This window comes from Meleagris gallopavo, chromosome 10 (assembly GCF_000146605.3).
Source record: "Meleagris gallopavo isolate NT-WF06-2002-E0010 breed Aviagen turkey brand Nicholas breeding stock chromosome 10, Turkey_5.1, whole genome shotgun sequence".
Taxonomy (NCBI): Eukaryota; Metazoa; Chordata; class Aves; order Galliformes; family Phasianidae; genus Meleagris; species Meleagris gallopavo.
The window spans coordinates 8,251,364-8,277,422 of NC_015020.2; the positions used below are offsets into that span (position 1 = coordinate 8,251,364).

Below are 26,059 nucleotides of genomic sequence, written 5' to 3' on the forward strand. Positions count from 1 at the left end.
GGGAAAACCCTGTTTTTTTATGGAAAGGTTAAGAACCTTTGTGGGTAGTTTGTCCTAAAGCAGCACTGAACCTGTTCATTCCTTCAAGGATGATAAACAGAATTGAACTTTTAAGAAGGACTACAGATTTGTGACTGCTTACTGAAATGGTGGAAAGTGCAAAAAGGGGGCTGCCTTCTCTGTAAAAATAATATATGTAAAAGGTGGGGGTGCTAAGTACAGGATTATATATATATGCTTAGACAAGTAAATCCAGGTTCTTCTCACTCCCTTCCTCTATGCTGTTTTAGACTATGTTACATTTAGATGGATGTGTCTGTCCCCATTATACTGGGACCATATATTCTGTCTGTGAGCTTTTCTTCAAAATAAGAAACATGCTGGAAAATGACATTTTGAAAAGAAAGAGGCCTGATATGTTATTTCAGAAAATATGTCAAATTTAGATAGTAATTAAAATGGAAGTACACAACAGTGGATTTGCATAACTCTGATGAGGTGCAAGAGATCATGTGCATAAATCTAAATTTCATTTTTCTTTTTTAAGACAATGTTACCGTGAAACAGACCAGCTTTACTTGTCATCATTTAGAACCTTATAGTAATGGCTCTGTGTCTATAAGCGCATTTAAAAACAGCAAGTGTGGGGAAGAAATCTTTTTGGGAGATCCAGTTAAATACGTCTTTGAAACGAATGCATCAAGTAAGTCTCATTGGCTAATTGTTGCAAACAAGGCTGACACTAACACAGGAAATATGTAATTTCTTATTGTACTTAATTGCAATTTTATGCATGTTACTACTATTCGTCCACAAAATTATTAACATTATTATTTTTACTAACATTTATATCAGTAGTGTTTCATTTTTGATTATTTAATATGATTTTTAATTAAACGTTTAGTATTTTTATCCATACTGGATATTTTTTTTAATTGCGTTCATGTGAAATTTATGACAAGAAGAACAGAAGAACCCTTCCCACTAGATTTTGAATATATTTCCTGATGGAGACAAGAGTCAATATAGACATTACTGCTTCCTATTTTAGTGGTGGTGGTGGTGGTGGTGGGTTGATTGGTTTCTTTCCCCCAGAGCTCAAAACTGAGCACAGAAGGCAAGGTGTGGCATCACCAGTGCCACATAACCTGATGGAATACAAAATTAATATTTCCTCTGGCTGCACAGAATAAGAAAAAATACTTTATAGTAGAAAAATAAAATAAAATAAATAAATATAATAAATAAATAAATAAAAATTTTTGTGCTAGTGTTGTTACAATAGCTTAAATTGGTCTGCTTTTTTGTGTGTGTTTGTTTTTGTTTGTTTTTTGTTATTGTTCTTGTTGCTTTGTGAATATCACCAAATCTGGCTGCTGTTTTTATTAATGTGTTTCTGTAGGTTTTTGGGAGGTATTTCAGGCAGGCTGTTCTTTTGAATTTAAATTCTATCTCTCTTTGGAATGTTGAGAGTTTTGCATCCAGTTTTGCATATTATTCATGAAAGCACTGGAATTTCTCTATTACTCTGGGTCATTTTGATAACAAATTGTAGCTTATATGCACAAGAATATAAAGAGCAAAATTATCACTTGAAGCCCCATAGGGCTAAAACAACATCAGCAAACACTGATGAATGAATTGATTGATAATGTAATGTGTTTGATCTGAGACTTAACAAAAACTGAAAAATGACTATTTTTTAAACAGTCCCAATTATAGGATGATCATAATTTATTTAGTCATTTGTTTGTTTAAATTAAGGTAATAGTTTGAAAACTTCTGTATTTTGGAGCCCCTACTCTCTTGGGCTCCAGTCATATTTTAATATATCAGGTAGAGATTATGGTCCATGCTGTATTGAAACGTCTAGGAAAAAAAGTTCCTGTATTATTCGTGAAAACTAGAATTTGATTGTTTTCACAAATTTGTGACACTAAACCTTCTCCAGCTGCTACAACAGATGATAACAACATGATCAAGCAGATACTGTGAGAGTTTTTTTTGATATCTTGAACAGGAGAACATGTCATTAGAGCACAGCTCCTTGGGAATAGAAAAAGCTACAATTTGGAAAACATTTTTCCATCTTCAACACACACATTCCCACAAGAAATGCTTGCTTTCTCCTTGTCCTAGTTCTTTTAGCAGCATTCTGAAACTCCCAAATGTGCCTTGTGGATAAAAGTGATTCAGGAACCACAGCCCATCCAGCGAATCAGTGTGTCCTGCTGCCCTCCAGATAAAATTCAGTCTGCTCATAAAGCCTCACACACCTTAACTCTCCATATGAAGAAAAAACAGCTGCATATTTATACTTAGCGTACTGGCTTGCAACTTGGAGTGATTTTTGAAGGAAATTTCAATGGCAGTGTGGCTAATAAAGCTGCCTTATGTGGATGGTTATTTACTGCATTCTGAGGCTTTAACAGCCAGTGAAAGGTCCCTTAGGCTGTGTCCCATTCTTAAATCTTTTGCAGCACAATGCAAAATTAAAGGTAGAAAACATAGATTAGACTTAATAGATGTGTTAGCATTAAAAAGTAAAAAGATTTAGGAGTTTTGAATCCAACTAGTACTTTTCCACATCAGTTTTGAAACCTATGTGCTCAGGCTGAAAACTTTGTTTGTTTCCATGTTTTGTCTGTTGTCCTACGTTCCTCAAACATCAGAAGCAAAAGATAGTTGCCATATTATTATCTTTGTAGCCCGACTTCCATTGGAGCTCTGTTCCTCCCAGCTGTCTCACAGTTCCCTTTGATAGCTTTTTCAGTTCAGATAAGGCCAAATTGATTTCCCAAATTGTTTTTTTTCATCTTGTTAAATCGGGACAGTGATTTTTAAGGAAGGAATTGTATAACATTGTTAAGAGAGGTTATAACAAGTAGACATGGACACATACTGCTAAAATGTTTGGTTTGAAATGATGAGAATGGATCCAGTAACACTTCTTTTACAAACAGAACCAGGCAACGTGACTGACATCAAACTAAAATGGCTGGCTGATAATGCTGTCAGTATTGAGTGCAGTATTCAAAAAGTGTATGGAAGTGAAACAAATTTTGTATTGTCTTGGAATTCCAGCACTGAGAGTGGTGAGAAAAAGAGTAAGAATAAATGCAATTTTACAATAAAAGATCTCTCCTACTTGACAAAATATATCTTTAAGGTAAGTAAGCTTATTAAGCTAAATATAAAACAAAACTCCTATATTTATATTATTTAGGTGCATTATACTTGATTTTAGAGAAAAAGGCAAATCTGGTGGTGGAGATCATCTATGGATCTGCAGGCACGAGATGTAAACAAGTAGCTGTTACTTATGAAATAACATGTCTCTGCATATGTTTCTAGTTGTTTCAGTCAAGCCCTTACCTGCTACTCCATACAGGTTCTGACAGCATGCAACGTACAAGCTGAATAGCTTGGGACAGGGAGAAAAAGATATTTTCTATAAAGAAAATGAAAAAGGAGGGATAAATGTACAATAGTATGAAAAACATGAACATATCTAAACAAAGCTGGTATTTTATTTAACAGTTAATCAAAAGTTAATATTTCTAGAAAGCAACTTTTTTAACAGTTGTCTTTGGCTTTTGTAATTTAACCTTTTATGAATAAATTCCAGTACAGTAATTGGCTTAGAAATATCCATATCAGTTTACTATTTATGTATTTGGTATTGAAACAGATAAAATAACGATGCTTCATTGCACATCATTTGGTTTCTCTTTCAGATTTGGGAGATTTGATTAGAGAAAGAATGTATTTGTAGCTGCATCTGTCTTTGACTTTGTAAAATGTCTTCAATTTCATTAACTTTACCATTCAGATAAACGGTTATTTCTGGATCTGGATCTTGCTGTAACTTAGCTGGAAACATGAGATGCACTGTAACAGGCTGTCAATGAGATTGATATTCATTGGAAATAGATATATTTGAAAGACCTACCGATTTTTTCTTTTTAAAGAATTTATGCAAGCATTTTTACTTGATGTTTCTTAACATTTTTATTACTCTCACCCACTGTATGCAGATCGCCGTGAATAATGGAATGTATACAGGAGACCCATCATATAAGGAAATATATACCAGATGTAAGTAAAAACAAACAGCATCTTTACTTTTTGACTTAAGCATAGTATGGAGTAATGGTGTAAATTCTGAATTGTTACAATCTGCCTATTTGTATAGGTAATAATTAACTGAATTAAAAAAAAAGTCCTGCACTCAGATGTTGTGTTCCAAGAGCTGTGTTTTGTGAGGGAATCCCCACTCCCATGCAGTGTGTGTGTACAACTCCAAATATTTTAAGAAAGTTAAAGTATTGTAGACATGAAAAGTATAGTAGATGAGATATAAATAAAGAAGAACTTTATATATTACTTAAGTAACTTATTTACATGGAAGACTTTTCCCATTGCATTTTTCTGGGAGTGTACCTTCGTGTCTGTCAGAGAAGTCTAATCAACCGTCAGAGGCGCAGGGAACATGTCACTGATCTCCCATGTGAGAAATTCAGTTTTGAATTCAATTCAAAATGATGGTTGGATTAAAGAAATAGGATAAATGGGATAAATGACTTTTTCATGTGAAGAATATCTGTTACTAAAATGTCTTGGTAGAGCTCGCAAGAGCTGTCAATTAAAAAAAAAAAAAAAAGAATAAAAAGAGATGAATTAAGAGATCAGTTGAGGAACAGAACTTTTTCTGACCAACTACCCAAGACTTCACATGTCTATTAGTGTAGTGAGCAAATGATGTTAGGATGGGCCACCGTGCAGAGGGCAGGCTGCACTTGCTGCTGGAGCTGCTGTGGCCCTGGGGATGAGGTCCATTCCCACCACTCACACACTCAGGGAGCGCAGTGTGCAGACCAGGGCCATGCCAGGCTGGTGAACTTTGGCATTTTGACAGGTGGACATGGAGGAGTACAGTGAAAGTTTTCATGATGAGGAAGAAGTTGTTCCTTCCTTTTCTGTGAGCTTAGCATTTTTTGACCTTGGAATAATAAACCTGAACTTAATATTTAAAAGTAAGTACTTAGTTGTTTATACACACGCACACACACACGCACACAAAAACTTGCCCTGGTTTGTGTACATACTTTTTAAAATCAAAAAGAGGAAAAATAGGAAATTTATATACTGTTAATTATTTATCTGAGGAATAATGTATTTATTCTTTGCCTGTCTCTAGATAACTCAAGGGCCCTGATTATATTCTTGGTGTTCTTGATTGTTGTGACATCAATTGCTTTACTATTGGTTCTGTATAAAATCTATGACCTTCGCCAAAAAAAGCTTAGGTAAGCTTCGTGTTTCTCTCCCTTTCTTAAAAAATATTTTGTTTTTCTTTTCTGTTTTTCAACAATATTTCACAAGTGGTAGTGCAGAAGTGTTAGAAGTCTCATATTTCACTAATCCTTGGCACAGTCATCCATTCATCTTTTCATCCTTTCAAAAGAAACTCAGAAACCCTCTTGTTGCCTTGTCTGGCAGTGCAAGTACAGTGAGAGAGAATTAAAATCTCCCTGTTGTCCTTTTTATCTGAAACATGGAGGGACTAATCTGCCAGAAGAAAATACCTCTCAATATGTTCATGAAAAATATTCACAAGTTATCTCTCTTAAATATTTCAATTAAAAGTATTGGAAATGATGCACAGTTTCTTGGGACTGTTTTGAAATTGGATTCACCCATCTCAGAGAAATTGTTTATTACAGCCATCTCTGGGTTAACTTGGCAGGTCTGTAGGATGGTGTATTGGGACAGGACAACTATTGCCTTCCCTTAGAACTGTGCTAGAACTGCTGCTTCTGCTGTGAGGGGTGCTGTGCAACATGTGAGGGGACATTTACTGCTGGCACAGAAGGAGGACTTAGAACAGTGTCTTCAGAAATCTCTCAGCCTTCAAGCCACAGTAAAACCAGGGAGTTCATCTCTTCTAGATCCTCTCATCTGTTCTTTTTCCAGTAGGAGGGCAAGGAGATGCTCTTCCTCAGACTCAAACTTCTAATACAGGAAGCAAAATCAATTTTCACCTATATGACTCTAGAGGAGGTTGAGTTGTTCTATGTTATTTTAGTAATTAAACTTAATTTTATTATTATTTAATTTTATATTTTACATATGTGTAAGTTTTCTGACACATGTTTAACAAGAGGAACAAAGGTGGAGTGAGAAGACACTCCAGTCAATAAATTAAAGATGTTACCTACTGGTGATAAGGACAGAATTATGCAAGCAGTAACATTTTGTGATGCAGCTCCCTTGTTTCTCCCCCTTCGTAGTGCTCAATGCAGGTCAACAATGTCCTGACCACATCTGCCCAGAGGCTGTCAGACACAGCTGTAGCATTCTTGATTTACAGTGAGCTTGTAATGCTATCTGTTGGTTACTGAAAAACCTTGGTGTTTCTGTGTGGAACTGCATTTATTTAACTTGTTATCAGATATATGTCATACCAGTAAAAGCTTTTACAGATTGTTTTGCCTCTTACAGCAATTCTTCTGAAGTCATCAGCCTTGTAGGAGGTGAGTATCTTTACATATTTAACAGGTGGAAATAAAATAAGTCAGATGTCTAACTGCCAGTTTTGAAATGTTTGCATTGTAGGTGATCAATGTAGATTGCAAATATTAGCATGATATAACCTAATTCAGGGAAATTTAGAAAAAAAAAAAACGTGTTTTTGATATATTGAAATATTGAATTTCAAATATGTTTCAGAAGTATTTATACTTAAGTGAACCAAAAACTTATCGGTTTGAAAAACTCTTATTTATTATTTCATTGAAAAAAACAATTGTTATTTCTAATAACAGTCATCACATTTGTAACCCTAAAAGCAACTTCAGAGTCAAATATTGCCTCACCTAGAATTTTCTTTCCTAATTTACATTCTTCAAAGCAAAGATTTTTACATAAAGCAGTACTTTATCACTGTATATTTTTTAAGGCTTTCAAATTCTAGACCTAAACTAGACAGCGTGTGCAACCTTTTGTACAGGATTTCAAAGCTTTTGAGGAAAGATGAAATCAGTGACTACTAGAGAGCTTCAAGAAAAAATAATTTATTGCATTTAAGCACAGAAAAATTGATTATATATAGGCCACTCATAAAGTAATGCGTCCTATATGTTTTCATGGAAACAACAACAGATACAAGGAGTACAAAAACACTGTTTGAGAGGGCAAATTCTCAGCTACAAAGTACTGTTTTTCAACACTGTCATTACAACTGGGTGTGCATTTTCATCAGTGAAGAAGACTGCATGCTGCACCAGTGGAGGTGACACACTGTTGCTATTACTACTGCTGAAATGCACCACCCTTTGCCTTTCCGTGCTCGCATCCACTGTTCAATCACCAGAAATGTTCAGCAAGTGCCAGTGAATGTCAGTGGGTGCCATTTTTTCCCCTTGGAGGAATTCAGGGACACACCTTTGCTTCATACACGTTTCATGTCAAATGCCATTTTGTCAGACTGCCCCTCTGCTGCTGCCATCTGTCACACAGGAACAGCATGTAAAGGAATACTGGTAGGAAGGTCCAAACTCTACTGCCATACCGCCATCATCCACCTCTGACATCGTGGGCCAACACTGTGAAATAAGAGGCATTACTTTCGGAGCAGCCCTCGTATTAAATGGGACATTATACAATATTGATATTCAAATCCATTTGTTGAGAGTCATATTATTGCTTAAAGAAATCTTTGGAACAGAAGTGAAAAATTATAGTTAGAGATGTTAAGCCTTGTCAATCGTTATCACTAGATATATTATTACAGATTATTTCAACAGAATATGATGGAGAATATTAGGAAAAATAGGCAACATATCTTGTTATATTTCGAGAGAAATGTTAACAGGCTGATTATACAGTAATTCAATTTACCATTGCCAATAAACAATTAGAACGCCCACATAACTACGGTGGGTGTTTGGGCTGCCTGTTGCAGTGACCCAAGTGTGACAACCGCCACTTTGTGCAACAGTGCTGTTCATGCAGGGGCCCCGCACACGCCCTGCTGGTGCATTCTCAATTCCACAGCAGAGCTAGGCAAGTTCTGTTATTCCTGGGACCTGTTTGCTTGTAGATCGCCTGAGGGACGATCATGAAGAATTAACATGTTCAGTTAAAATAAATGAGTTTGTCCTTTTGTTAATACAACTGACAGTTTGAGAATCACATTTGCTGAAATGTAATTTGTATTTTAAAAGCCAGTAAAGATAAATGTTCGACATATTTACACAGTTAAAGATGATGAAAGGCAGCTTTTGAACATAGAGCCAATACCTTCAGAGAAATTGTTGGAGACGTACAAGAGGAAGATTGCTGATGAAGGAAGACTTTTCTTGGATGAATTTCAGGTTTGTCACTGACTTGAAATATACCACAGATTTGTGGCCAGGTGGTGGGAAGAATTCTTTTCAAGAGCATTTCTGAAGTATATGCACTGCTTACAAATAAAACCCAAAGAACAGAAACCTGCGTGAATTCTCATCAAAGGTCAAATAAGGCTCCTGCTAATTTTGCTACCGACTTCTCCTCATTGCTAGATGCTAGATATTACAATTTTTCCTTTTCTTTCTGGAGGTGGTTTTCAGTAAAAGTATAAAATACATAGTTTAAAAATTATCTCATTCAAAAGTGCTTATCGAGGTAGATTTTATCTAGTCTCTCTTACTGTGTAGGCTTTGGGATATAAATAATATTGTGGAGATCTATAATGAAAGAAAATAAATTTCATGACCGTTATAAATGAAAGAAATATATGAAATAGTATTTTATGAAACAGAATTCTGTCTTCCAGATTCTTAGCAGTACCAAATGTCTTCTGTATGTATTTGATTGTAAACAGGAGCTATGTGAAGTACATGATTACCAGCTAAATAAACATTGTTATTTACAGAGCATCCCAAGAATTTTCACTAAATTTCCAATGAAGGAGGCCAAGAGGAGCCATAATCAGAACAAAAACCGTTACATCGATATTCTACCATGTGAGTATTTTTGCAGTTTTTACATGGTGTATTAGTACCTCTTTTCTCAGTTCCTTGTGAGAGTATAATTATTTTGTTTCAAATAATTTAAACAGATGATCATAACCGTGTTGAGCTCTCTGAGATTCCAGGAGACCCAGGATCAGACTATATCAACGCAAGTTATATTGATGTGAGTGAGTTTTACTTGTACAAAATTATAGGCCTTATTGAAGAAATTTTGAGTCTGTGCATTTTGTGTGTTAAACAGCTTTGAAGATATCCTCATGTGTTTGTTCCACCTTTACAATGTATTTGAGATTATTGGACTGTTGCATATGCAGTTCATTTTTAAAGTTACAAATCTTATTGTTCATTCTTTTTTTTTTAAAGTTGAATAACATTGTACATTTTTATAGGGCTTCAAAGAACCAAGAAAATATATTGCTGCTCAAGGTAAGTTTAACCTTAAATTATCTGTTTTATTCTTTCAATCACTTTTTTTTAGGGAGTAGTCACAAAGTAAACTTAAGGAGGAATTGAAAGTTTGACATTTTAAATTTTAATGAGAAAATGCTTCCAGTAAGTTTTGGCTTAGAGAATTTTGTGAAGGTGAACAAGTAGTATGTCAGAAATAGACTTCTGATGATGCATAACTTCACAGCAGGAGTTTTCACATTTCACAGCCATGTACTGAAAACATGTATGAAAATTTTCAAAAGTAGCCAATGGCAGCAGCCTTTATAAAAGCAAGTCTCTGGCTGTTATTTGCCTGGTATCTGTTTAGCTTTTCAGACTGCAAGGCTAACATTAACAAGGCAGCTTTTGAGTAGCTGTACTCTGAAAAAATGCCTTGAAATATCACACAATCACAGAATTGTAGGGGTTGGAATGGTCCTATGGAGATCATTGAGTCCAACCCTCTGCTAAAGTAGGTTCCCTACAGCAGGTTGCACAGGAAAGCATCCAGGCAGGTTTTGAATATCTCCAGTGAAGGAGGCTTCACAACCTCTCTGGACACAGTTCCAGTGCCACATAACCCTCACAGTAACGAAATTTTCTTCCACTAGGCCCCAAGGATGAAACCACGGATGATTTCTGGAGAATGATCTGGGAACAAAAAGCAACAATTATTGTCATGGTTACTCGCTGTGAGGAAGGAAACAGGGTGAGAAATGCCCATCCATCCATCCATCCATCCATCCATCCATCCATCCATCCATCCAGCCTTCTTTTGCCTGAAAACAGAATGGGTTGCTATGCTGTGGTGAATTACATTTTCTCCTTAAGTCCTCTGTTTCCATTTTTTGTTGTTCTGGCTTTGTCAAAACCTATGTTGGATAGCATGTCAAAACAGTGTTTCCATACGGAGTTATCACTTATCAGAAAATGTCACTTTATTTACAGCTGTAAGTAGTAAAGGGTGGGCTTCCAAGTAAAGTCCAGAAAAGGTCTCGAGGTAGAATTCTGGCTTTTTATAGACTTGACAAAAAATGTATCCTTTGCGTTTTCCCCTGTCTAGGCTCTTCTGATATCCTGCCGATGCCTTCAGTTAATATTTTTTGTATCTACTATCTTTTCCCTTCCATTAATTGGGAAAGTTGGATGCTTCTGGCTTGTTTATGTTCCGTACTCCACATAGAGCAGGGAAGGTAACATGAGGAGTTTTGATAGCTTTTAAGATTAAAATATTAGCAGCATGCAGATTTAAAGCATTTCTGAGTTGTTTTATCAGCAAGCATGAGCAAAGTTCCTCACTGGAGGCTGGAAAAGATGTTGTAGATTTAGCAACAAACTTCTCTACAGCCTTCAGGCAACAGCAACAAGGTCTGCATGGAGGTGTTCACATTGTCACCTAGTATATTACATTTTTTCCCACTTTCTGTTCCAAGTTAAATTCCATAGATATTTGGAATTATTTGAAAATGACACACTAAGCATCGACTGCCTTTTCAGGGGAGAACAAGACCTATGAGGAACTGAAAAACGATACGAAGTTACTGTCTATTTTAAATCAGACTTTGTTCTAGCTCTCTGCTGTCTGCCATTTTGCAGTCATTCTGCTCACCAGTTAACTTCATATCTTCATAGAACAAGTGTGCCCAGTACTGGCCATCAATGGAGAATGGCTCTGCAACATATGGAGACATTATTGTGAAGATCAACGAAAGTAAAATGTGTCCAGACTATATAATTCAGAAACTACACATCACAAATGTAAGTTGACTTAGGAGCATAAGGCTAAATGGGGGTCAGTCTGTACATTTTGTTAAGAGATGATTTATAGTATGAGAAGAGTTTGCTAGCAATGGAAGATGCTTTGCTTGTGTTTCCCCAGCAACATGTTGTTTAAAAGAGAACTTGACAGATGTGAGTGTCATTTCTTTCAGGAAATGTGAGTTAGACATGTATTTCCCAACTTAAAAAACTGTTTTTCATAGTATCTGGGCTGTGTTTAAGGGGAATCTGTTAACATGTTAAGTATGGAAAAGTTAATACTTCATGATTTTCTTATAACTTGTTCCTTAATACAGAAATTGTATAGGTATCTCAGCATTATCTTTTGCAATATCAATGTGACACATAGGACACTGTTACCTAACTTCATGATAATTGTACAATAGGACTGTTACAAATTTGAGTGATCTCAATTGCATTTATAAATATAAACATTTTAAAATTACCATCTACCTATGTGAAGAGTCAATAAGCTTGGTTAACTGCTCTCTCTTTACACATCTGAAATACATTATTTGATCTATGGGTAATTGAGAAAAAAATTTACCATGTTAGGCTAAATGCTTCTCTCATGCTAATAAATTCTAGCAAGGGCAAATGGAAATTAATTCACAGATAAAAGCATTAAAACTCAAAGAGTAATTCTACTGAGATATCTTGAGCAGAAGAATCAAACAAATCTACCCATCTTGAGTCATTATTTCAGCTGGAAGTTCCTCCTCTTCTGTCTCATTACATTGCAATAATGCAAAAATTGCAACTTAGTGAGGTACCATGATGTAAATAATTGCTCTGTGACTAATTTTAAAAGGAAAAAATTGCAACAAGATGAGAACTATAGTTTTACTGTCTGCAGTTAAATGTTATTTTGTTTATATTTTATTATTTTATTTTATTTATTATTCTTAATCTAAGGTGCCCTCAGCAGACTACTTCTAGGAGACATGAGAGAATTACTAATCAGTATCACTTGAAAGAAGAAGAGCTATAAACTAAGTTATTCATGAACGGAATGGGGAAACATATTACACCCTGGATCATAGGCTAGTCTGAGAAAACATATTTGTAACACTTTGAACCTTTTGCTTGTCCTCTTTTCAAGTCATTGTGAATTCCTGATTCACAGCTCTTCACTGTTATTTTTTAATTAAAAGTGAATATGAAAAATGTTGTAACCTGAGAGGCCACTGGGAGCCTCACATGACACCAAACTGTCAGAAATTTTTGTTTCAATATTTGATTACTTTTGTCCTTGTTTTTCTTTTTTGCTTTGTGTGTCTGCATTTGATTTTGACTTTTTCAATTAAAAAAAAATATATATATATATATACGTATATATATATTTATATATATATATACGTATATATATATACATAAAGTCATACTTCTCTTTCTCCAGGGAAGAGAAAGAACATCTGGAAGAGATGTCACTCACATTCAGTTCACCAGCTGGCCAGACCATGGCGTTCCTGAGGATCCACATCTCCTTCTCAAACTCCGACGCAGAGTGAATGCTCTCAGCAACTTTTTTAGTGGCCCAATAGTGGTTCATTGCAGGTAAATCATAAAAAAATTATAATTATGTTAAATTATGTTAAATGAATATGAAGTTAAGGTATTCACAGAACGGAGCTAGCAAAAGCCAAAAATAATTGGCTTATCCCAAATTTTGTGCAATAATTACTTGAGAGGAGGTAGTTAAAGATGCAAAGAAAAGCCTTTTTTTCTGGTGCATCTATCTCTATTCAAATTGACTAAACCTGAGGATACGTAGACTTTTGAAAAGCAGCTAGGTAAATGCTGCACTACTCTGGCTCTAAGCACCATGATTGACAGAATTGGCCTTACTGTCACTAAAAGCATTTAAAACAGACTCATCATTTTTAGTGTTGCCAATTAATTTTCAGCGAGAACTGTTTTCACTTTTGCTCTCTCACTCACTGCTCCTCTCTCAGGAAAGGACTCAGATATGCCTGTTTAATACCTTTCTCGATGATCTGAGTAGGAGGATTAAGAACACCTTCATTAAGTTTGCATATAACACCAAAGTGGGGGGGAAGTGTCGATCTGCCTGAGAGTAGAAAGGCCCTACAGAGAGATCTGGACAGGCTGGATTGCTGGGCTGAGGCCAATTGGATGAGGTTCAACGAGACCTACTGCTAGGTCCTGCACTTTGAACACAACAACACCATGAAACACGACAGGCTTGGGGCAGAGTGGCTGGAAGGCTGTACAGAGGAAAAGGACCTGGAGGTGTTGGTCACCACTTGACTGAACATGAGCCAATAGAGTGTGCCCAGGTGGCCAAGAAGGCTTGTGTCAGAAATAGTGCAGCCAGCAGGAGCAGAGAGACCTCTGGTGAGGCTGTACCTTAAGTGCTGTCTTCAGTTTTGGGCCTCTCACTACAATAAGGACATCAAGGCCCTGGAGTGTGTCCAGAGAAGGGCAACAAAGCTGATGAAGGGTCTGGAACACAAATCTAATGGGGAATGGCTGAGGGAACAAAGGTTGTTCAGTCTGAAGAAGAAGAGGCTCAGGGAAGGACCATATTGCTTTCTATAACTGCCTGAAAGGAGGTTGTGGCAATGGGGAGATTGCCCTCTTCTCCTGCATAACTAGCAATAGCACAAGTTGTGTCAGGGGAGGTTCTAGTTGGATATTAAGAAAAAAACTTCTCCAAAAAAGTGATTGAGCACTAGAACAGGCTTTCTGGGGAAGTGGTGGAGCCACTGTGCCTGGAGGTGTTCATGAAAGATGCAGATGTAGTACTTATAGGCATAGTTCAGTGGGCAATATTGATAGGAGGTAGACAGTTGGACTAGATGATCTTTGAGGTCTTTTCCAACCTTAATGATTTCTTGATTTTATGATAACCAAATCCCTTTGCACTTTGCAGTGCTGGAGTTGGGCGCACTGGGACCTATATTGGAATTGATGCTATGTTGGAGGGGTTGGATGCAGAAGGCAGAGTGGATGTTTATGGCTACGTTGTGAAGCTGCGCCGGCAGCGGTGCCTCATGGTTCAAGTAGAGGTATCTTACTAAAGTTCCTTTCACTTAAAACTCTCTTTTGCCAGTTCTTGATCTGTATTTCTCAGAACTGCTCTGCTCCGTTATGGATACTGCTAAAACTCAGGTGAAGAATTTTATACCAAATACAGCTCTGAAAAGGGTGAGAGAACTTCCAGCACAGTTTTTTTTAGTTTAAATTTAACAGTTACTTTTTAGATTTGATAATCCAGCTTTTGGCATGCAGCTCATAAGTGCAAAGAAGCAGAGTTGAACTTGCATAGTCAAAGAAATTTTGTATTGAAGAAACTGTCTAGCAGGATTTTCAGTTAAGTTGAGAGTAAAGTGGTAGGCTTAATGGGATGCATGTTTTTAACTTATTTTGTTTTCTTCCCCTGATCTTTCAAATCTTAATTGCATGTTTTTTAATTGATGTGACATTTATTTGCAGGATACCTTTCATCCAACACATTACGTGCTCCAAAATTTTTAACTTGGATGCCCCTATGATTTTCAATAGTTGAATGTAATGGCTGCTTAATGATAATGTTTAATGTTATTACTACTTACAACATAAGAAATAGTGGTTGGTAGTTGTTTTTAAAAAATGGTATAAATTTGTTTACTCATAATTTCATTTTTAAACTTTTCAAATGTGTAACACCAGTCACAGTACATCCTTATCCATCAAGCACTAGTGGAATACAATCAGTATGGAGAAACAGAGGTCAGCCTCTCAGAACTACATTCCTATCTTAACAATCTGAAAAGAAAAGATCCTCCAAGTGAACCTTCTCTGCTGGAGGCAGAATTTCAGGTAAAGAAGTATTGCTTTCTAGTCTCCTAGGTCTTCACTCCCACTTAGATTTGAAAGTGACTTGCACAATAGCCACAAGAAGGAGATATCATATATAATAGATCACTTCTGTGATAATATTTTTAATGAAGATTAGGAACATAGGATGACTAATTGTGTCTGTGTGCATATTTTCCATGTTACTGTACTTGTTGGAGTTGGCATTTTTAAGCTATAGTCCAGATGTGACCAAACTTTATAGAATTGAAGTAAGAATGCAAAGCACTGGGAGATGAGGACAGAATATGGGTGTTCAGAGGGGACCAAGATACAAGAAACTGTTTTTATCTCAAACATAATGTCAAACTTATTTCTTTAGAGACTACCTTCCTACAAGGGATGGCGGACACAAAACACTGGGAATAGAGAGGAAAATAAAAACAAAAATAGGAGTGCCAACACAATTCCATGTAAGTATTTTCTGTGAACCTTCTGAATTTTATCTGTTGTCTTCTTCAAGAAAACCTATTAAATTCTGAACAAACGAGGACAGTAAATTACCTTACAGAGATGTATTTAAGTAATATTCTCAAGAAAATTAGAAACTTCCCCTTGTGATTTAAAGAAGAAATGATTTTTTTAAAATATGAATTTTTGGGAGTGATTTATTTCAAACCAGGTGGTCTTCATTCTGCAATTTTTAGGTGAAAGACTGGCCTTTTCCTGGTTGCAGTTTCCATTAAAATATCAGGAACCAGCTGTCTTTTCTGATGGTGAAAATGAAGAACTTGAACTTGGTGACTGGCGAGCTAGTGAAGGATGACAGGCACTAAGCTTCAAAGAGCAGGTTGCTCTCTTACATACAGGGCAAAATTTTGTTCAGTATTTGGATGCAGCGTGCCCCAAAATGTCTGTGGTTCACTTAGGAATTGCACTGGGAAGAGGAAGCCTGGCAGGTGGAAACCTGGAGGAGCTTTTCTCAAATCCTGAGTTCTCCAAGGTTGACTTTTGGCATTACCCAAGGTGCAGGAGCTCATAGTGCTCTTCTATCAAACCACTTTTTTCTGATGCCTCTGGCTTTCTGCCAGGAAAGATGCTGCTGCCTGGACACTGCTGGTCATAATGTGTTTTGCAAGGGCTTTTCAGAATCAGTACCCAGTTTCCTGAATCTCCTCTACTAGTAAGAGAGTGACAAATGTACACCTGGTAGCAAAATCCCAAATTCAGAAATGGATACAGTTCAGAGTGAGTAGATAAACTTCTTTCCTGTGCTCAGCTCCGAGAACAAAGCAAACAAACCATGAGGGAACTCAAGCCACCATGTGTGTGGCCATCTTCACCCAGTAATAAAACAGTAGCTGGTATTCCCTGGAGGTGGCAGGAGGGTGATGACACAGAGGGTCAGCCCTGCTCAAATACTGTTACATGAGCAGCAGCGTGGTATAACTGTGACTCTGTCTCATGCAGATGACTTTAACCGAGTGCCAATCAGGAATGAAGAGGAACAAAGTAAGGAGGGCGAACATGATTCAGAGGACTCCTCAGATGAGGACAGTGACTGTGAAGAATCAAGCAAATACATTAATGCTTCCTTCATAACTGTATGTATACAGAGGATCCTCTATAAGTAGGCTTTCAGCTAAAACTTGCTTGTGAGAACTATATACCCGCTTGAACTTATTCTCTTATTGACTTCATAAATAGAATAAAATTTATCTGAACAAAAAAGAAAGATTTGATACTTGATTGGCAAATCCATTTGTAATTTTAATAATAAAAATATTCTAAACTTTGCTACATACTTATCCACATTAATATTTTCTCTGGAAGTGAAATGTGAGTGCGGTTATTATTGACATATACAAAACTGTGCTAGTAAAGTTTGGGCCATCAGCTTTACAATGTCATATTTAGCCCCAAGGAAGAGAGCCATTTTTTGTCACTTATGAAGATAATGGATGTTATGGAGTTACTAGGTGAATTAGATTTATCTGGATTCTTTAAAATGTGACGCTGTTACATTTATTAAGTGTAAACTTAGTTTTACTTTTGGTAGATTAGTGTGAACTTCTGGCATACTAACTCTGTTGTAATAGTGTAAACTTTATTTCTTATTGATCCAATTAAACAGTTCTACAGAATTCAATATTTGTTTTAGCCCTGAAAAAATATGCTTTGTAAGTAATGGCACTGTGAGATCTCACTCACTGTAGCATGAATGCATCTTGTTGTCAATCTGGAAGTAATACTTTGGAATTCATACTGTGATTTTGCTGTCATTTGTCTGTAATTCCTGTAAGATCGTTGCCTACTGTGATGGGCATATTTTCCCAATGACCAAAGAAGATAATTAATTTAGTGCTCTTTAAATGACAATGAGTTCTGTTGCATGACAGTCACATTTGAAATGAATTTAAGGGAAAATATTTTATGTTTCTTTTGTAGGGTTATTGGGGCCCAAAAGCTATGATTGCAACGCAAGGACCACTGCAGGAAACTATCTCTGACTTCTGGCAAATGGTATTCCAAAGAAAAGTCAAAGTCATTGTTATGCTGACAGAGCTGAAACAAGGGGATGAGGTAAGGGCGACATTTTCTCACTGGCATATTAAAGGTCATCTATATATAAAGAAAATACTGACCCGCACTCTCTTATTCTCTTCTACTTTGAAGAGAACGCATTCTGTAAGTGCATGTGGAAGATAAAATATAAAGAAGTTTGTACGGTCAGCACTAACTTGTATTTTTATCTATTTTAGGAACTCTGTGCACAGTACTGGGGAGAAGGAAGACAAACATATGATGGCATAGAAGTTCAAATGACAGATATCAACTCTTGTCCTAGCTACACCATACGCGCATTTGATGTCACACATCTGAAGGTAGAAGTTTCTTTGCAAATTACGAAAGGACGTTTTACATTTGTTCTTCTAATTATAGATCTAGCTCAAAGAAAGAGGAGGGGCAGTTCCCACCACTTATACCTTCTGCTGTAAAAAATTGAAGTATTTTTGTCTTCTAGACCAGCTGCTAATCACACTAAATGCGACAAATTGCCTCAAATTTACCATTTAGCACATTGCCAAGACAGCAGTAGCGGAATCCCAGGAGGTCTTTTGTACTTTGAGCAAAGCTTGGACCTCTCCCTACCTCATAATTACATAAAGGCAGAGCTCATATCACAATGTACTTCCCCAGGAATGTAAGTTTTCTTTTGTGTATCGGCTGCAATGGATGTACTGCTACATGAACCTTTTCTTTCAGCCTGACCATTAACTACATCTCCACTGCTGTTTTGCAGAGGAAAGAAACACAGAAGGTATATCAGTATCAATATCACAAGTGGAATGGATTGGATGTTCCGGAAGACCCCAAAGATTTAGTTGATATGATTCTAAGCCTTAAACAAAAAATACCATCCAGAGCAGCCTCTGAGGACAACAGGAACAACCGCAGCGTCCCACTTGTCATCCACTGCTGGTGGGTAATGACTCAACACATATTTTAACCTGTCTCTGAGGTTTGGGTATGCTTAGTAACCACAATTTTGTGGTAGCTACCTTTTCCCACAAGCCTTTCCGTGGCTTGAGGAAGAGACTCTGCTATCCGTAGGATGTTCTTTTCAACTCAGAATTGACCTTTTTGATTGTAATACTATAAGTTGAGTGCACTTCTCTTCAACAAGCCTGAGTGTGGGGTAGGTGATCAGAGCTAGCTGCTTTTGCCTGATACATGTATTTTGAGAAGTGCTAGCTCAGAGTGCTCTAATAGTGAAATAATAGTGAGGATCCAGCAGAGTATTTAGTTAATCCCAGTGCATAAGTCGACTTTTTTAGGACCATTTCTAGAAATAACCTTGCATACTATCTTAAAAGGAAGATAATCACGCTAATTGTTGCTGAGCGTGTAAGTCTGTTACTTCTAATTTCTCTCTGATATACTAAGCGGCCACATTAATTCAAGACACAATCTAAATAAGCTGTCTTGTGTGTATCCTACAAATATTCTTAATTGTCACAATTTCTGTCCAGTAAAAAACCTTTCAGATATGTAATTGTATAGACTTTATAATAATATGTATAATTTTATATACATATATAAAATAATATCTTATTTACGTAATATGTAAATATAAAGACTTTGAAACAAAGTTATTGTTTAATAAGAAGTCTTACTGATTTTACATTTTAAGAAGGTGCATTTTCTTCTAGTGATGGATCGCAGCAGACTGGTGTGTTTTGTGCTTTGATGACCCTCTTGGAAAGTGCAGAAACTGAAGAAGTAATAGATGTTTTCCAAGTAGTAAAAGCTCTTCGTCGCAGCAGGCTGGGAGTGGTCTCTACCTTTGTAAGTAAATCCTGTGACCTACCAGGACAAATCACAAGGCTTCTCATCAGTCAAATATCCTACTAACCATTCTCATCAGTCAAATATCCTACTAACCATATGCGTTGTTTCTGAATAGGGGACTCTAATTACAATCAGAATATTGACAGCCACTTACCACTATTTGAGAATTGGCCATTACTGATAAAAATAAAGCAGTCTATGAGATGTCCAAAGCTGTAATTGTAAAACAGATTATGGAAGGATGCATGTTGTACAATTACAAATAGCATAAACTGGTGTTTCTGCAGCTGCTTAAAGGACACGCAGGTACAGTGTCCTTTAACTGAGTGGTTAGGGGGCTAACTCCATTGCACAGATTAGGAGCCACCAATTTAGTTACTTTAAATTACTTGAGAGGATTTGGATCTCTGTGTATTTGCTGCTTTACTAATAATAAACCAAATGTTTTTGTCAGTATGGTGCAGACTATAGATAACTCTCCCAGAGTCTTCACAGTACAAGTTGTTTAATGCTTAGATACTCTGAAGAATGTGCTTTGGTGACTTCGCTTTGTAAAGCAAAAGTGCATCGCTTGGTGCATCTGATAAAGGCAGCTGCAGAGACATTACATTCACATGAAATTGGAATATACCATAGAACCACTGTCCTCTTTGCCAGAAGCTGTGGAATCTGCTTCATATATGGTCCTGCACGTCCAGCTATGTGCTACATTTCTAAAATTTTTAAAAAGTAAGAATGAGATAATCTGTGGGCTCTGTGCATTCCTTTCATACTAACCTCTTCTCTTTATATTTAAGGAACATTACCAGTTTCTGTATGACACCATTGCTCGTACCTATCCTGCCCAGAATGGACAAATAAAGAACAGCCAGCAGGAAGATAAGGTTGAATTTTGCAACGAAGTAGAGAAAAAAGATCAGGAAACTGATTTGATCACTATTGACCTTACTCCATCAACTCCAGAGGAAAATGATGCTCTTGAATTTTGCGATGATTTTAAGGCTGCAGATACCAATAAGGGGACAGAAAGTTCTACGAATGGGCCCACAACTCCAGTTTTAACTTAGAAATTTCTCTTAAAGTTAAGAATGTATTTTCGTACCAAACAAATCTTAACCACAGTAAGAAACTTATGATTTTTTTCCCCCTCCCTTTTGGAGAACATTTATATCAAATTTTCAAAGGTACAAATTTAAAGCAATACTTGAAACTTCCAGAGAGTGACAAAGAACTGTGAAAGTTAATTTTTTGTGTAGATTTGCATCTAATACTTCAAAAAGCCTCCTCACTATCTTTATACTTCTCCATTTTAAAATATGTACAGTGTAATACTATATTCTTATTTTGAGCAGTGGGAAGTTTTTTTCTTCACTTCTCTAAGAAGGAGAAAAGCAACTCAACACACCACGACAAGCATGTTGCTAATGCAGGTCTGTGTTTAAAGCTATTAGCAAGTAGAGCAACATAATCGGTAAGCATGCCTCCTATCATTTCAGGACTGCTGGCTAAGAACTGCTTTAATAATACTCTGAGGAAATTGTGGGACTTTGCCAAACAGTTCAAGAGCATAACATTTACATTGTGTGCCAGTTACCAAGATTCTGACCCTCTATCCTCCCAAATCAACGTGGAACAGAAGTTTTGCATTTTTCTATCTTGCCTCAAGATGTCCCTGTTGCTCCACAGAAATTCATTGGCAGTTTCAATATTAGACTCAAAGAAAGGTTTGAGATTTAAATGACTGCAACAGTTCTGACAGAAAATGCATTCTGTTTATTCTTAGAGATGGAAATGCTTGCACATTTATTTCTTATGCTTATATTCTGTGATTTGAAGAGAATACTTCCACAAATGCACATGACTTGTTTTCAGAGCTGGAAAATACTTACATGCTTTTCTCCAAACTGTAGATTTTTATTAGTACAGGGATTTTATTTTATTTTTGAGATTTTGTATGTTTTAGCTATGATAATTTCACTGTTTCTTGCTGCATTTTAGCAAATTAGTAAACAAAGAAGTAATTGTTTTATTGTGTTGAACTCTCTAAACCGGCCGTTTTCTTTTAAAGGCCCAAAATCTTGTTCTATCCAGCACATGGATTTAAAAAAACCGACAAATTTCATTAGGAAAAGACACCATTAAATTCTTATGAAACTGTATGAGCCTGGGTATGTGTCATGATTCTCTCATTACAGATGAACAAAGCTGATTTTCTTCTGCTGGAAGTAATTAAAGAAACTGTCGCTCAACAGATGTAGTGCCACTCCATTTATCACTGCATGTTCATAATTTCTCCTTCAAAACAAAATTGAAAATATCTGGAGAGCCATGTAAACAACTGTGTGGGGACCATTAGGTCAGGGACTGAACCAGTGACTGAGCAACTGGTGACAGGACATGTCCCTGAGAGCACAGGTGCAAGCAATTCATCCAGGGTCCACCCCTCCCAAACCTCACTGATGGGCCGGCAGCCAGAGGGAAAGCATCTCTACTTGGAGATGACTCTTTTTGGGAGTTTTCAGTGAGCTCTGATCCTCGGAAAGGCGTAAACTATTCCTTCTTTGTTACAGATTCTGATCAATACCTTCCTCTGCTGATCTGAAATCTGTTCAAAAGGCAGTTACATCTGCTGCCTATCTTCACAACAGTATATACACTGTCACACTTCTTTGGTTAAAACATTAGTTTAATTTTGCCGCTAATATAAATCAAATAATTCATTCACAATTATCAGCTTGATTAAGTGCATCCTTGACAGTCTTGCTTAAGTAAGTGGCAGCAATCACAGAGGCAGTGGATTCTTCTCAGCAATGATCCGAATTCTCTTTCCAGCTAACTCTGTGCTAAATCATTAACAAAGCTCTGGGGGCTTCTGTGATGGCAGGTCTTGAGGAACACCTTCGGAAATCAAATGAGAAAATAAAGAAGCCTGAGACACTGATCTACTCACTGCTGATCATTGGATGACAGAGAATACTTCATTTCTGTTTCTTCCTCTAAGATCTGGTTGACATAGAGCCTCTCTGGCTATTTCAGGCAGTGTCTGTGCGCCGAGACAACGATCTCCCTTATTGGTAGGAATAACTGCAAATATTTCCCAAATCTTCACCCTGTGTAACTCTGGGGATACTCATTCATATTGGTTCTTTGAAAAACTGTTTGTCAGCCCTTCCAGCAACACTGGGGTTGTAAGCATTCTGGAGCATTTCATTTTCGTTTGGAAGCTGTTTTCTAGGAGGATTCTAATTCTTGGCTACAGGAAAAATATCAGAAGTTTTCTTTGAGCTGATTTTAGCACTTCGGATCACGTTCTTTGTTTTGGAGAGCAAACCTCAGAATATGGATTTTTTTAAAAAGTGCACAAAGAGTTGATGATTGATTTGTGAATGCATTTTGAGTGAAGAATTCTGAACGGTGTGAAATTCTGCTGTATGCACTTTCTTACTAGTCATCAAGACAGGGAAACAGAGCCTTACGTTACAACTGTCCCCACATGCTGAGTGGAAATGTCTTTCAGAGTATAATTCCTGGGGGGTAAACTGAGCTCTTGGCTTTTAATTAGTTTCAAATTAAATAATGCTTCACACAATTAAATCTCATAAAATCCCAATGTGACAATTGAGAGAGCCTGTCTTAATACAGTTTAGAAGTTCTGATTGCTTGCAAGATCTTGCTGTGCATACACCAGGGTTGTATGTCCACCAGATGGTGACACAGTGTTTGTAGAGGAGTGTTTCATATGCTGGGACACTGCTTACAAACTCATAGGGCTAAGCTATGGGCATATTTGCAAGTCTTCCAGGAACCCAGTGAAGTGTATTACAGGTTAGGCACAAAGCCCAGGCTAACAAGCTCTGCTCGTTAGGGAACTGACCTGACTTTGTTAAAGCAACAACTTCATTGTAGTTGGCTGGATAACTGGTACAGCCTCAAACCTGAGAAACAGTCAGGCAAAGTATGATGCAAAACTCTGTTGATTTTCTCAAGTAGAGCTTAGCTGTACAAAAACTGGTAATTGCTGCCTCCAACTAAAAGTTAGTTGTTGTTCAAAAGTATTTTATAATCTGAAATCTAGGCTAAAAATAAGTAAGTGGCAAGTGTGCTGGGAGACAAGTGAAGCTAATCAAGGGCTAATGTGACCAAAGGGGCTGGATTTCTGCTCAGTTTACTCTCTAGAAGCTGATAGAAAGATGGAAGAATGGCAATGCTGTGTTAGTGAAGCCATGTGTGGGAAGATGTCAGAGAGGAAGGGTCCCTGAGCCTTTATAAACTTCTGCTTGCCGAGGTGAGTACAATGGAGGATGAGTCATTCTCTTTTGTTTAGCTTTTTATGTGTTTCTTGTGCCCTGTAATGAACAAGGTAGTTACAGCATAACCTTTTGCAGAGGCACTATGTTATGACCAACAGCTACAGCACAATTTTTGAGATGAATGTTACCCAACACAGAAATATCAGTCCACTGAGTGTAGGACGCTGGCTCAGGCCATGGTGGTTGGGGGCCACCTCTGAGAGGATCACAAAGACTTGATTGCTTTCCTATAGCCTGCTCCCTCCCATCCCAGCTTTAACTGCTGCGTTTGAGCCCTTCCAGGGTACTTTTGTACCTGCTGTTTTTTGCACCCATGCTGCTGAATAAAGCCATGGTTTTTGAGCTTTGCTGCAAAACAGGGAAACTAGCTTAAATCTTGTATGAAAAGAACAGTGTGTCTGGTACATCCCAGAGTTTCATCTAGGAGCTATGAAAGAAAGTGAAATGCTAACAATGTGACCATTTGTTTGTGTGAGATGACAGAGAGAGTAAGAATGAAAAGTGGCTCAAGACAGGTGTTTTCATTAAGCTGGAAATTACACCCTTTTTAAAACATTCCTCAGAAAAGCTCTTCATTAGCAATGCTTCTCTCTTACACAAGGCATCTTGCTTTTGTACAGGCTGAGTGTTTTTTGACTCTGTACATTCCCCATAATGCCTCTGAAAGAATATCAGAAATTCCCTGAGGGCTCTGCATAGCTGTACCACAGCCATTTTTCCATACATACAGCAACAGTTTGCCAAGACCCAGAGTGCTGTGCTGATTTCTGATCACTTTCAAGGGGAAGCCAAACCAAAAGGAACTTTTCAGTCACAGTACAGCGCACTTCTGTGTGCATCAGCTCTACTTCAGAAAAACATAATGCTTTTGAGGAAGAATGGGACCCAGTACATTATAAACTTATTGTAAGGTATGCATAAAAAGGCTTATACAAAAGTTTCATAAGTTGATCTTTCAGTGCAAATGAAAGCAAGACGACAACTTCTAAGCTAAACTTCTAAACTAAATGAGTTTGCTTTGGACCACTTTTAGCATTCAGCATCACCTTTTTTTGTTCTGGAGAGCATCCCTCCTGGCTGCCTGCCTGTGCCCCAGCCTGCTGCATTTTCCTAGCTCACCCACCAGGCTGTGCTGGAATTCCTCAAACACCTTTTGCTCTGTTCAGACAGCTCAGTTTCAATGACCTGGAGCCACCTGGGGTAATGAGGATGACATTTGTTTATCCCTACACGTGGATTATGTCTGTCCAAGACCTGATTAGAAGTGTACGTGCTGTAACTGAACCCTCCGAACTTAGCCTGCACTGTTTAGTTGTGGGTGTTATTAATTGCCTTAAAGTAGGATTGCATTCCCAACACAAAATTCAATGAATTGTTGATTTGGTAACTCCTCAGGCTGAAAAAGAAAATAGGAAAGAAAGCAATAAAATTGTGTCTCTCTACTAACTTCTCTGTGGAGCAATACAGCACAGAGACAATACTGAATTGTGTGACTGTTGAACTTTAGAAGAGTGGTTCTCTAAAGTGACTTTGCAAAAACTTAACTAGACGTGAGGTGCAATAGAGTGTGTGCATGCAGAGAAAGTCAGTGGTCGCATCAGCATTTACCAAGAAATCAGTTCCCCTGCTGTTGCAATGTAAGTCATCTTTCATGATCTTCAACTGCAAAGAAATAGGGTTAAAAAAATGACAATAGTAAATTTTCACTCAAAAATGAAGTTTGTGCCAAATGCAGACATTTAGCCAGAAATGTTAGCTTTGATTTAAAAAAAATAAAAAAAAAAAGGAAAAAACGAATCACTTTTCATCCAATTTTACTGATGTTAACATCATTTTGGGAACAACCATATCTTGTTCTAATTTTAGCACTGACTTCAGTTTTACTCTCGTCTTATATGAAATATTTAAATGTATTCTTTTTAATGTATCATTTTGTCATTGAAAGCACTTGAAGACTAAAACAGCTCAGTATCATTAAAAGTGTTTCCTTTTTCCATGCTGATTTTTAATATATTTTCTATTCAGCAATAAAATGAAATTCTGACTTCATGTATTGATTCAGGATAAATACTCACTGAACAGGAACTCAATTTCTTAAATGGCATTAATAAATTATTCCATAAGGAGCCATGTCTCCTTCTCAAGAGAGTGAGTGATTGCCATGATCAGACAGTGTCTTGCCCCAGCCTCAAAGGAAAGACATTCTTGGGTATGCTGGGTAAGGGTGTGCAATCCACTTAGCAGCAGACAGCCCCAGTCTGATCCCCCACAGTCCGGTGAGTCAGTCTGCCTTTTCCTTTGGTAGCCCTTGCTTGAATTTCTGAATTGGATATCATTGAATTGTTAAAGTTGGAAAGACTGTTATGA

General features: G+C 37.1%; 1 protein-coding gene across 1 annotated transcript; it reads left to right on the forward strand.

Moving 5' to 3' along the window:
• Positions 1 to 546: 546 nt before the first annotated feature.
• Positions 547 to 25,469, forward strand: PTPRC (protein tyrosine phosphatase receptor type C; the record flags this gene model as incomplete). The annotated part of the gene is made up of 21 exons (XM_019618517.2): positions 547 to 703; positions 2,964 to 3,169; positions 4,038 to 4,098; positions 5,201 to 5,309; positions 6,505 to 6,536; positions 8,263 to 8,378; positions 8,921 to 9,011; positions 9,107 to 9,183; positions 9,410 to 9,446; positions 10,061 to 10,158; positions 11,082 to 11,207; positions 12,628 to 12,785; positions 14,125 to 14,260; positions 14,904 to 15,053; positions 15,412 to 15,502; positions 16,500 to 16,633; positions 17,478 to 17,612; positions 17,792 to 17,914; positions 18,334 to 18,512; positions 19,244 to 19,379; positions 20,180 to 25,469. Coding segments are annotated over 21 exons (2,622 nt in total), but the record flags the coding sequence as incomplete, so codon positions are not given.
• Between the last annotated feature and the right edge of the window lie 590 nt (positions 25,470 to 26,059).